Source organism: Scardinius erythrophthalmus, assembly GCF_964197995.2.
Source record: "Scardinius erythrophthalmus genome assembly, chromosome: 15".
In the NCBI taxonomy this organism is placed as follows: domain Eukaryota; kingdom Metazoa; phylum Chordata; class Actinopteri; order Cypriniformes; family Leuciscidae; genus Scardinius; species Scardinius erythrophthalmus.
This window is the reverse complement of record NC_138235.1, coordinates 21,515,716-21,529,330: the sequence shown is the minus strand read 5'-3', so window position 1 is coordinate 21,529,330 and position 13,615 is coordinate 21,515,716. Positions and strand designations below refer to the sequence as shown.

At 36.5% G+C, this 13,615-nt stretch overlaps 2 protein-coding genes across 3 annotated transcripts in view; one reads left to right on the top strand and one right to left on the bottom strand.

The window, feature by feature from the left end:
* Positions 1-305: 305 nt before the first annotated feature.
* gid8b (GID complex subunit 8 homolog b) lies at positions 306-7,621 on the bottom strand. 2 transcript variants are annotated; one of them, XM_081387681.1, is made up of 5 exons: positions 7,160-7,621; positions 6,125-6,253; positions 5,824-6,020; positions 5,201-5,398; positions 306-1,106 (listed from the first exon to the last, which is right to left on the bottom strand). In XM_081387681.1, exons 2-5 carry the CDS (start codon positions 6,243-6,245, stop codon positions 933-935), a joined length of 690 nt encoding a protein of 229 aa, XP_081243807.1. In that variant the 5' UTR covers positions 6,246-6,253; positions 7,160-7,621; the 3' UTR covers positions 306-932. The 2 variants fall into 2 exon arrangements, with proteins under 2 accessions (XP_081243807.1, XP_081243806.1); XM_081387680.1 differs by having other exon boundaries at positions 6,884-7,292.
* dnajc5ab (DnaJ (Hsp40) homolog, subfamily C, member 5ab) overlaps positions 7,359-13,615 on the top strand; it is a 22,493-nt gene continuing 16,236 nt past the window's right edge. Inside the window, exon 1 of the mRNA XM_081387682.1 lies at positions 7,359-7,513. The gene's annotated coding sequence lies outside the window, so the exon portion shown is untranslated. The remainder of the gene's footprint in view (positions 7,514-13,615) is intronic.

Below are 13,615 nucleotides of genomic sequence, written 5' to 3'. Positions count from 1 at the left end.
AACAGCAAGCAATTATCATAATCAGTCATGAGACAGCCCATGTGGGTGGCTTTCATTCACCACATATTAATTCGTTATAAAAATAGCCTTCTGCAACCTTTAATTAGGCATCACAGCATAAGTATTTGGCCATAACATTCAACAACAGCAGCAATTTTGATATTCAAATAGAGTTTGGGGATTAAAAAAAGAATATTTAATAATACCTATGTAAAGCATCTGATTTCAGAAGCTTACAAATTGATCTCTGCAATATCTATAAATCACAATTGAATGTCAATGTAAGCAGGAATACTATGACAATGTACAGTAGAAAACAATGTCACATGACTTTATAACATTATAATGCAATAACATTAGTACTCAAAAGGGCAGATTTTCTTTGACAGGGCCCTTTTACACGCATACAAAATGTATACCCGTGCACTGCAAATAAAAGTTGTGAAAGCACACATAACTCGTTCATCGTATTGGTACAATCAATTCACTGTCCTTGATGACACCACTATTGTGCCTTAGGTACCTCACAGGACACAGTCAAACAGAAGGTAAATCTAAATAGTGTGGTTCAGTCCTCAACTGTATTTGTAGACTTTCGCTGACAAAATAGAAAGATAATAATCCTCTGCAAAAACAAAATGGCTAAAATGCTATCAATTCAGCTCAGCAAGTCAAACATTGTGGTAACAAAAATCACAGAAATCCATCTGCGATAAAAAGTGTTTCCATTTTGGCTAGAAGTCATCCTTAAATCTTAATCTCATTTCCACAGCCCATTTAATGCAAAGTCTCTGATAAGCGACGAGTAAACGAAACAAAAGGTTGATAAAAGGATGTTTGAGTGTCAGTCACTGAGTATAAATAGTTAAAGAGAGGGAAAGCGTCCGTTTTTGTTCCCCGCAGAACGCAAGCATAGAGATGCCGGTTCGTTTTCACTTGGGGTCCTCGATGGTGCCTTTGCTAAGATCTGTCATTTTGGGGTACTTGACTTTCTTCTGGTCCAACTCGTTCTGAGCCCACAGCAGCAGTTTGAGGAGTTTGGCAAGTTTCGGTGTCGACTCCCTGTTTTCGTAGTCCAGCACTGCCTGGTTTACCTCGCTCCACACCTGTTATAGAGGACCACATGCTGTCAATCACTGGCAGATTAAAAAGGGGCTATATGTAAACATGTTCATGCATTAATCGCTTTTTTATTGCAATTGTTTGAACAGCTTGTAACGAAAGCCTGTAGACTGACTTTTATGTGAAGGGCTCTCAAAATCAAATGGATGTGTTATTTACGTGAGCTCCCGAGATCCTCTCTTCCGTTCTATGACCTGAAATTAATGCGTTTAGGATAATGCAGAAAGGGCCATTCTGTACTGTAATGTTAATGTGTCAAGCAAAGAAAAAAAGGCATTAAGTCAAACTATAGTCTCACATAATCTCAAATATACTTTATAATCAAACTACCATAACAGTGTAATTTTAATGACCTCATCTGTCAACAAAATGCACTATGATCAGATGCTTCTTAATTGCTGTTTTCTCACCACTGTAATTTTTGTTCTGTGTATTGAGAGGAAAGCATGCAGCACATATTTACATATACATCTAAACAGTGAATGAAAAAGAACTTTGCTGTGAGTATATCGGGCATTTAATCACGTATGTTACGTGTGCTCGAGCAATAAGTTGCTGCCTGCAGTTCACATACCAGCCACTGGTGTCGCTAATAACAGGGTTTTCTGAATTCTACATATAGCCCCTTTAAATAAATGATGCCTTTCATTACAGGCTACAAATATCATATCAAGTGACAACTGCAGAAAAGGAAAGTCATTTCAGAGTTATTACATTTTGATACAGATTACAAAAGACAAACTATATATATATTTTTAAATAATAAGCGCTGATGTATAATTTACAGTAAAACTGGGAATGTACATTAAGTACATAGGATAAATTTCATACTGACATAATAATTTACCTTTTTGCCTACTGGCCAAAGTACACTACCTTTCAAAAGTGTGGGGGCAGTAAGATTTAAAAAAAAATATTTTATACATATATTAATTAATACCAGCAAGAAATTTTATCTAACAGGAATATAATTAATCAAATATGACAACAAAGACTTTTACATTGTTAACAAAATATATATATATTTCAATAAATGTTTTCTTTTGAACTTTTTATTCATCAAAGAATCCTGCAAAAATGCATCACGGATTCCACAAAAATATTAAGCCAGTGCAGGAATAAATTATATTTTAAATTATATTGAAATAGAAAATAGTTCATTTAAATTGTAATAATGTGTTACAATATCATTGGTTTAATAGCCTGGTTAAAACCAGACCCTTCTCAGTTGAAACTGAGTGAAGGGTCTGGGGAAGCTATGTAGACGAATCATTTCCAAAGGGGCGTCACCAACCGACGTAGCTCAGCTTGATTGACAGGTGATCTGACCAATCATACTTCGCCATCCGCCATTTTGTCCGACAAAGCAGTCAGGAGAGTAGATTAACATAGGAGGATTTGAACTTGAAAAACGGAGTGTACTGACGCCTTTCCGTGGTTAAAACAACATTCCTTCTTATGTTTGTTCATGTTTATTTGAGGCTATAAATTAACTAGAAGGAAGAGATGATCGGTTTACAAGAACAGCTTTAACTGATGCTCTACAGCGATCTGTCACGGCACATTAAAGAGCAACAAAACGGTATTTATTGTTTAAATTTCTTTTAAAAAATTACCAAATTTGTAAGCTGAGACTTTGTTTAATATGTTTAATATCAAACGTAACCGAAAAGTAGCCTGCTCTGTCCTGTCTGCCAGCGTGTTGTCAGTCTCCTATCTGCTCCGCAATGTATTTTTCACTGCGTGAGAACTCCTTCAGCGTCGCTGCGCTGTCGTCATCATGTAAATCCCTCCCCAAACGTTTCTGATTGGTGCCGCGATTTCAGGGGCACAGTAATAAGTTTGAATGGGCTCTTCTCCAGACTATCCTGAAGAGAGAATTGAAATTCGCCGGAAGTAGTCTGGGTTTTCCCAGGCTATTGGTTTAATACATTGATCAAACAAATACAGCCTTGTTGAGCAAGACTTTCAAAAGATTTTTCAAAGAGATTTTTTATTTATTTTATGTAATGGTTTTAAATGGTAGTACAGCTGATGAATGCACTTTTTAAAGGGGGGGTGAAATGCTATTTCATGCATACTGAGTTTTTTACACTGTTAAAGAGTTGGATTCCCATGCTAAACATGGACAAAGTTTCAAAAATTTAATTGCACGTTTGAAGGAGTATTTCTGTGCCAAAAATTGTCCTTCCGGTTTGTCACAAGTTTCTGAAAGTTTTTTTCGAGTATGGGTCTGTGTGACGTCAGATGTAGCGGAATTTCCTTATATGGGTCCTAAGGGCACTTCTCCGGTAAGATCGCGGGCGCGCGCGCACTCCTAGACCAGAGCAAGAGAGCGAAAGCAGTTCGCCATCAAAGCGCCCTGCCCGGCTTTAGGGAAGCCAATGTCACCAAAGAAGTGTGTTTTTGGTTGCCAGGGCAAGACAACCCTGCACAGATTCCCAAAGAACCCGGCGTTAAGGGACCAGTGGATGGAGTTTGTTTTTCCTGAGCATAAACAGAGTTGTGTAAGACTGTTGTTCCCTGCATTTCGACGATGATTGTTTTATAAACAAAGCCCAGATCGACGGATTTGCAGATCGTCTAATGCTTAAGGATCGAGTAGTCACAATGATAAAGGTTCGGTGAGTAAAACTGCTTCTAATCTATTGTCTCTGTGTGTTGTTACTAGCTCGGCGCGTTAGCACAGCTTTAGCTTCGCCCACACGGCCCGCCTCCAGCCACTCGTTTTTTTCCGGAAAGACTCGGTACATCCTATCTTTCTTAATATAATATAATAAAACTAAAGACTTTTTGGAGATATGAAGGATGCAATACTACTCTATAGGTACTCAAGATTAACAGGAGATTGAGTGAAAATGAGCATTTCACCCCCCCTTTAACTAGCCACTCAGATTTCTTATCAGACATTTTTATTTTTCAATTCAAATATATAAACTACCTTTATCTGCCAATGTGTAAAAGGTATCCGCAACTGGTCGGTGGCAGATGTTTATTTTATACCATACTTAAAGGGATAGTTCACCAAAAAAAAAAAAAAAAATCTCATTAATTTCTCACCCTCATATCTTCCAAACCCAAACCTTCATTCATTTTCAGAACACAAATGAAGATCTTTCTGATGAAATCTGACAGCTTTCTGTCCCTTCATAGACAGCCATGCCACTACCACTCTGATGCTTCAAAAAGTTCATAAAGAGATCGTAAAACTAATCCATATGAATCGAGCAGTTTAGTCCAAATTTTCTGTAGAGACACGATCGCTTTTTATGATGAACAGATTGAATTTTATTCACATATAAATATTCACCAACTCACACATCAGCTGTGGTAAACGGAAGCTCAAGCATGTTCACTTGAAGTGCGAGAACCAGTGAGGTTCATTCTCGTGTAACGCAGCACGTTTGAGCTTCAGCAAGAACCAATGAGGTTCATTCTCGTGTTACACAGCACGTTTGAGCTTCAGCAAGAACCAATGAGGTTCACTCTCATGTTACGCAGCACGTTTGAGCTTCAGCAAGAACCAATGAGGTTCATTCTCGTGTTACGCAGCACGTTTGATCTTCAGCAAGAACCAATGAGGTTCATTCTCATGTTACGCAGCACGTTTGAGCTTCAGCAAGAACCAATGAGCTTCATTCTCGTGTTACGCAGCACGTTTGATCTTCAGCAAGAACCAATGAGGTTTGTTCTCGCTTGTCAAGCAGGTTCGGTAGAGCTTCTGTTTATGTTCGCAGATCATACATGTGTTTACATGTGAATAAAAGCCTAAATTAAATCTGTTCATTATTTAAAGTGATCGAGTCTCTTCAGAAAATTTGGAGTAAACTCAATTCATATGGATTAGTTTTACGATCCCTTTATGAACTTTTTGAAGCGTAAAGATTTTAGTTGCATAGCTGTCTATAGAGGGATAGTAAGCTTTTTTGAGTGAACTATCCCTTTAATAATATATTAAAATAACAACGTTTATAAAGAGACAGACAGCATATCATCAATTGTACTGGTTTCAGGTTCAATAAATAAATAAATAAGATTTTAAAAAATGACGATTGTTTTATGTAAAACAATATGTTACCTTCTGTCTCTGCATCATGTTAAGCAGGTCTCCGAAGGGTGACTCTTCTGGGTTATCAAAAGCCAGGAGTGCAAGGGTGCGCTCCATCTCTGTCAGGCACTCTCGGCTTTCCTCTCCCTGTTCAGCCAGCTGTGTCTGTGCAAACTCCAATGCAGCCTCAGTTTCCCGCAGGCGAATCAACTCAATCAGATGTTGTTGCTACAGGAAGGAAGCACTTGTTGTAAGTTTGGAATCATTCCCCTGTGATTCAGCATCAGACAGTTTTTCTAAAAACTACAAATCTATGATTTACCATGAAACAGTGCAAAACCTTTTGCAAGTGTTATATACATATATATTAATAGGTTAACAGACAGTTTACAAAATAAAAGTCCAAAAGTGAACAACTTACAGTGGCCCCAAATAGTATTTTGGACTCTTAAGCCACACCTTTAAGTTGGTTTGATGTTTTGTTAGGTTCTGAATGATAAAGTAACAGATCTACTTTTCGAAATTGAGATATTATTGTTAGTCAGATGCATTTACATTGAGATTTTCTCAGATGCAATCAACTGAAACAAATGTGTGTTAAACAAATGGTCCACACAATTAGAATCGTCAAATGAATAATTGATCTGCTTTACCTGAAGATGAAAGTACAGGTAGCGGTTAGTGTCCAGCAGCTCAGGATGAAGACTGTTGATCAGTGCAATGGCCTCTTGAATTTGTCCCTTCAAGACCATCTCCCTAATTTTTATCCTTTCATCCAGAGAGTCCAGATCCACACTTGGTTCAATGCCTGATTCCATCCTGAACTTCTCAGCTGCCTCTTTAAAACCCTCTATGTAAATAAAAAACAAGCAAATTATGAAAAAGATCTACAGACACTTGTATTAAAGCTGCAATGTATGGTGAATAAATACAAGTGGTCAGTTGACCGCTTACCTGTCACCAAATAATTCATAATGAGTCGATTCATGTCTGCCCGCTGAATGTGAACATTATTGAGCTTTTCCATCCACTCATCTCGTGTTATGTCGTCTGGCTTTTCAGCATAACTCATCATGAAGTGTTCTGCACAGACAAAAAAAATATACAAACTTGATGTATAATAAGAAGATAATTAATAATAATAAATACATACAATTTTAAATTATAGTTTCAGTTATGGGAAAAGAGGCAGCTTGAAAGCAAGACACTTTTTGTATGTATGGGTTGTTATAATCTCACAGTTATAATCTTCATCTAAGTTAAATAAATGAGTTTAATTAAGGTCATTTAAAATACATATTTGTAAGTGTAAAGTCTGCAAATAACACTTGATATAAACGCATACTATTATGTTTACTTTATAAAGCTTTTTTTAGTTCGAGAAAGACTAGGGCAACGAAACAATAATCTAAAGAAAACGCCAAAGAATCAGTGAATATACAATGAGAATATATATAAGTCAATAATGTTACTGAAATCAAGCAAGATGACATTTGCGCTTATGATGACCGGAAGCTCTAATTATAAAGGCCTGTATCATAACATTGAAGCCTGTACCGCTGGATAGAAGACAACAACAGATTCAATACTTTACGTAACAACAACCACATATGAACGTTAATAAACACAAATATTCTCCAAGCATTTACACAGTACGACTCGTTGGCGACATTTGGAGTAACAAGTCGATTATGCAAAAATGTTGCATTTTACCTGAATGTGTACACTTTCCTCACCAGCAGCTCGGGGAGAAAGGCCGTACTGAGCTCTCGCGATGTTCAAGAAAAAACGAGATTACAACGATACCTCGTTTGGATTGGCTGACGATCAAACGTCAACTTTATAACATCAGCGTAGCGGACTGCTTACATTTTTATAAATTAATGTATTGTCAAAATAATTAAAATATTGCGTTCGTTGTAACTTTTGACTCTTCATTTTTTTGTTTATTTTTAAATGATACATCAGCCATCACTTCCCAGCACTTACCTTGGCGTTTTCTTACAATACCACATATATACCACTGCCCTCAATAATTTCGACAATGAAAACACAGCAGCTTTCACGTTCAGAAATGCATTCGTTAGCTCTGGTCATTTTGCCCATAGACATGATTTTGCCCGTCTCTCGTTTCCGCCCATTATCCTTTCTAGATCGGTTGTGACGTCAGGCACGACTCCCATTGAGCGGAGACGCTGCTTCGCATGATCATAAGACCAGGACGCTGTGTCTGTGCACCGCAGGTTGATTCACTCCTATTTGAAGGCCGTTTATAGCTATAGGATATACTATACGAAGAACTGACGATCTGCACTTCTAACGTTACCTACGTTTCTCTAGACGGTAAGAAATGTGAACGCAGCCAGAGGAGAATCTGTGCGTCTCAATTCTGCTGCTAACGTTACACATACATGCTGCCCTTGCTCGTGGATTAGTACTGCTGTCTGCTGTAGTGGGGTTTTGAGCGAGAAAGATTAATGCAGTCCGGTGAACCAGCATTAAAGGGATAGTTCACCCTTAGTGAAAATTGTGTCATCATTTTCTCACCCTCATGTCGCATGACTTTCTTTCTTCCTGAAAGACCAAATGAAATGGGAAGCATTGACATCTTCAATCACTGTTCACTTTCATTGCATTTTATTTTCCAAACAATTAAAGTGAATGGTGACTGCGGCTGTCGTTCTGCATCTTCTTTTTTTGCCTGACGTCTTACGGATTTGAACAAATAAATGATTTGATATAATAAGGTTAAATGTGGGTGAACTATCTCTTTAACAAGCAAACCAATATGGATGCTGAGCGCAGAGGGATTAAAGGCTCTAAATCTCCAACCGGTCAGTAAACACGCGTTTGGCCTCCATCAGTATTGAAACTCTTCCCCATCAGGCTGTCAACGTGTTTGAGGTTTTTGTTAGATTTGTGCTCCTGCTGAATCTCAATGGTCTTGCTAAACCTCATTGGGTAAGACACTGCCAGTTGGCTTCCCTGTATCTTGACAGAAAATACGTCCTTTGCTCTTTTTTGCTATCTGGTCTCTGATTTGTAATTATCATCTACACATAGGCGCTGATTTGTTTCTGTCAGTGGGTCCTCATCATGTTTATGGATGAAACAGCTTGTTCTTGTTGTTATAGTCCAGATATGACTTGCCATAAACCAAGTTTTCCTTCTTATTTCATCTTATGATACAGATACTCATTTTTTGTGCTCTTTCTGAAGTACTCAGTCTTCCACCTTCTTCTGTTGTCATTAGCACATGTTTAATTAATCAAATCTCAGGTTTGAATTTGGGTTGTCCATCTGTTTTGCTCTAAAATGCTGCATAACTCTAAGTGGTCCATCTCATTGAGAGGTCCTGCTGAAAGCACCTTTGTGCTCCATTAGCTAATTAACTGGATGGTTTCAGAAGTTGTTTTCTCGCCATCGCTGTGCCAGGATTCTTGAAGGGTTTTGTTTAGTCAGTATTGCGATTAAAGTAGGCTAACTAACTGCGTATAGTCTATGACGAGGGTGTTAGGAGGTCCTGCTCTGTGGCGTGAGATGGTCTTCTGAAATGAGGACGAAAAGTCCCCTATCTGCCATGGTTTTTTTTTAATCCAGCCAGTGTAAACTCATGTTCAGTGGTCTCATCAGGTTATGCTTTTTTAATATTACTTCAAATAACCACAATAGTACAGTTTTAAAAAAATCAGGTATACTAACTTTCAAAAGTTTGGGGTCAGATGATTTTTAATGTTGAAAGAAGTGTACTATGTTCACCAAAGCTGCATTTATTTGATCAAAAATACAGTAGAGACCGTACTATAACTGTTTTCTATATATAGAATAAAATTAAGTATTCAGAAATCATTCTAATATGGTGATTTGCTGCTATAAGAAACTCTTATTATTATCATCAGTGTTGAAAACAGTTGTGCTGTTTAATATTTTTGTAGAAACCATTATATATATATTTTTTTCAATATTATTTGAAAGTTCAAAAGAGCAGCATTTATTTGAAATAGCTAGAAGATATTTGGTATCATTATAAACGTCTTTACTGTCTCTTTTGATCAGTTTAATGTGTGAATATTCTCACCCTGAAGTCTTGAACTGTAGTTGGGTCATTCCGTGTCAACTCAGAGGTCCCGGCTAATTTTTTTCGATTTTGATCATTTCTTTTCATTTCATTGTGAAACGTAAAAAGAAATACCCAGGGTCCCATTTACCCAGGCAGAGCCCTTAAATGTTTAAAAGTTTGAGGTATTATCAGTCACTTCACCAAATATTATGCCCCTGTTGATACTACTCAATCTTTGATATATGCTTCACATGTTACAACAATTGGAGATTGCAATGCAATCCAAGCTGGTGAAGCAAATCTTGTCTGTGTGTGAATACAATGTTTGGGGAGAGAACAAACACACTTTTTCCTAAGGCATGAAACTTGTTTCAAACATGTTGCACAACTGCAAATTTGAACTCTAGCTTCAGAAGCTGTCAAAATCAACAAAATTCCTCTTCCAAATATCTCTGAAACGGTTCATTGTGCCACAATCTTGTCAGTGTATATTTTTGGCTCTCAGATGTTTTTTTGCAATTGTTTTAATATAGGGTAACATTTCTAGTTTCAGCATTCAGTTTATTCTTCAGACATTCCGCTTTAAATACATTAAGTATCAGCTCTGCAAATTGGGTACACTGTTAGAAAAATCTGTAGAAATTACAGTATTACTGGCAGCTACTTGCCAGTAACTTACTGTAGATTTAAAACGATGTTATTTACTGGCAACAATTTGTTCAAAATTAAATGAACATTAAACATTAACAAGTCTTTATCTTTACAGAATAAAACTAAAATAACATCCTCATGCAAAGCATTCTGGGAACCAAAATCTGAAGGAAAAAAACAGAAAAAGGTTGATGAAGATTTCTGGTTCCCAGAATGCTTTGCATTAGATTGTTATTTTATAATTTTATTCTTTAAAGACAAAGACTTGTTAATGTTTAATGTTCATTTAACTTTGAACAAACTGTTGCCAGTAAATAACATAAATTTAAATCTACATTAAGTTACTGGCAAACAGCTGCAAAACTACAGCAAATTTTTTACAGTGTAATATTCAACTATTTGAACATGGAGCCGCTTTGAGATCCCAATATGAACCATATTGAGCCTTAAAAATTAACATACCAAAAGAAAAGTACTAAGAGCCAGAATGTAATGTCATATGGAGATATCTCTAATTCTTGAGTTACTGGCACGCAAACTTGGGGAAAAAGAGTATTTATGGAATTCAGACAGGAATGTTCTGTGCTATTGTTTTCATAGAGGGAAACAAAAATTAATTTCAGCATTATTTGTTCTTAAAACATTCCTCTTTAAAAGAAAAAAGCATCAGCTGTATACAAAGTGGCCCACATTTGGTTTTTGACAATGAAAATGTATTCAATTTAATTCTTGGAGCCGTATTAAGATCCCAATATCTCTGGTGAAAAATTGGAATTAAACCATATAGTGTCTTCATGAATGAAGATGCCAAAATACAAATTTAAGAACCAGATTCTAAAAGGATGTTAAGATGTCTTCCTGAGCTATAGCCTATACTTGAAAATGGCTTTTTCTCATTTTTGAACTTTCACCATTGGCATTTAAAGGTGCAATGTGTAATATTTAGCAGGATCTGTTGACAGAAATGCAATATCAAATACATAACTATGTTTTCAGTGGTGTATAAAGACCTTACTTAATGAACCATTATGTTTTTATTACTTAAAATGAGCACTTTCTATCTACATACACCGCTGGTCCCCTTACATTGAAATGTGGCGAAATGGTTCTACAGTAGCCCTTAACACACGTTTCGTTACTATGTTGTTGTTCTAAGTATTACGTCAACAGATCTAAATATCAGCATATATTTATGTAAAAAATAAAATAGTAATGTTGCCATCTTTCTAAAGTCATTTTTATTCCCTTGTTGGATCTAAATCTCTGGTGAAAATTGTCATTTTCATCCCCCTCTACAAAATAGTGGATTACTCAATAAATATCAATCCATGACATTTAATATTTTGTCTTTCTTCACTTTTTATGTTTGTATTTCTTCAGGAAAAAAAAGATAAAACAAAATCAATAATTTGGTTGATTTGACATGGAATGACCCAGTATAGCTTTTAATATGACCAGTTGATCCATATGACATTTTGCTGTTACCCTCCTTACATGGTTCATATGATGGTTAAAAATTTTAGTCAAGGCTTTTTTGTGACTGTTTGGGCCGCTCATATTTGATATGCTACAGAACCTAAAACTGAAAGCAAGAATCAAAAGTTAACGATTGATGAAAATCATACTTGTCCTCACAAGACATTTTTTTATAAGATAGGTGCTAGTTAAATATTAAGGAAAACAATGTTTTTAGATATTAGACTCTTTGCTGCCTTTATCAATTCAGCTCTTTACTTTTTTAAGAGTTTAAGAGCTTCTCTATGGGTTACCCTGATTGAGGAGATCTTTGATGGGGAAACCACCACACATGCTTATACAATTTCCCACTCAGCCATATATATATATGGGACAGGGCAGTGTCTCACACTATATACTGTATAACACATTGATCATCATGTGTTTGCCAGAATGAGGCTTGTTTGTTAGACCCTCTTTCTGAATCTGATAATCAAAATGACACAGTGTTGTCACGCTGGATTAATACAATCATAAAGTTCACAAATAAATGTAACAATTTGTTGGCATGGAAATGTTGCTTACTGTATGTGTATGGTCAAGAGAGATTGTTTTAATCCTGGCAAATGGATTGTTTTTTACCTGACAATCGTTGGTATAATAAGACTCACACAACAGTTTCAGATATGTCTCACTTGATTTAAATGTGCATTGAATAATGCTTGTTTCTCTAAATGATTCAGTTTTGATAAAGCTTACACTTGAGTGATATTACAGTCTTACAGATGATGATTACAGGTGTGATGATCACAGTGAGATTAAAGCTCTTATCACATCTCTCTGATGAGAGTTCATTAGGATTCATAAGGATGCTTGACATTTTACTTTTTTCTTTACACATTTCTTTCATTTGTTAAAGGTGTCATTCACATTATTAAAATAAACACCCTATTACAAACATAGAATTGAGGAAAAGAGAGAAATGTTCAAAGAAAATGAGAATGCTACGAAATGGGACAACGCAGACTGAGAAATGAGCAAGAGCTGGCCGACAGATGCTCATCATCATCCCCTGTCTTGTGTATGTGTATGCATATGTGTATTCCTGACCTGAAAATTACACACCTCACATGGCATGCATATTTAATTTAGGTCACCATAAGCAATCACAGGAGGGAACTTACTCCATCAGCTTCACTTAAAACAGGGATTCCCAACATTTTTTGTCTATCGAAGTCAAACTCATTTGTCTTAAAATATTTGCTTGAAGTACCCCCTGAGATTTTAAATGAACGTTTTAATAATTTAACAACACATTCGTTTTATTTGTGGTTCTCTGATGTCAGTCTCAGCCTCAGACCGTTGGCTGAACGCATATGCGCAGAAAATGGTAAACATCTGATTAGTCATCATCTGATTGGTTGAATTCTACAGGATTTCTGGGAGGTGTGTGTTGCATTTTTTAACGGTGCACCTGTCCTGGAAACAAAGCCGCCATGATGCCAAACCCACTCATCATATAAGAAAGCCAAAATGCGGATCAGTTAAATTCTGTATTTTCTGAAGTGTGTGAAGTTTGTGGCATACAGGGCCGGATCTACCGGGGTGGCAACTGCCACCCTAACAAAGAGCTTTGCCACCCCAGAATTATCCCAGTATAAAATAAAAATGTAAGCAATGTTTCCTGTACCACATTTCAGCAGCAAACGCTTTAATGTGATGACATATAAAAAGACAGCGAAAAATTATGTCAAGAAAACATATCTTTCTATAATTTGTCCTTGCGGGTACAAAATGACTGTATTCTATACAAAATTCTGTATTGTTTGGCAAGCAGATTCTCTGACGGCCCGTTTATATGGTGGTAAATGAAGGGAATGCTAAATATAATTTAGTGTCCCATTCGTTGACCACCATATAAACATTCACTGCGCTTTCTAGATGGTCATCTTGCTGACATTTCTGTCAAATACAGGCTATTTTTGCTGTGTATAAAACATACAGTACGCTTCAAATGATTATTCATATATGTAAATAATATGCACTACTTTGAAGGGGTCCTATTATGCTTTTCCACTTTTTCAGCTTTAACGTTTCCAAATCCCCTTTGTTTGGCCTTTCTTAAGGCAGACAAACTTAGAGTTGTTAATTTATTTTTAACACTATTCCTGAACATTTTAACCCCAACATTTAGAGCTCACAGTTATGGAGGGACGGGACATTTCCCAAACACGCACTACACGGTGTCAAACACGACACACTGGGCCATCTAACCAATC

What these genes read in the sequence shown, in the direction of transcription:
- gid8b (XM_081387681.1), bottom strand. Translation starts at nt 6,245, where the DNA reads ATGATGAGTTATGCTGAAAAGCCAGACGACATAACACGAGATGAGTGG. An exon ending in TATGAATTATTTGGTGACAG is followed by an intron (nt 6,021 to 6,124) that starts GTAAGCGGTCAA and finishes TTATTTACATAG; the next exon opens with AGGGTTTTAAAGAGGCAGCT. An exon ending in ACCTGTACTTTCATCTTCAG is followed by an intron (nt 5,399 to 5,823) that starts GTAAAGCAGATC and finishes TCCTTCCTGTAG; the next exon opens with CAACAACATCTGATTGAGTT.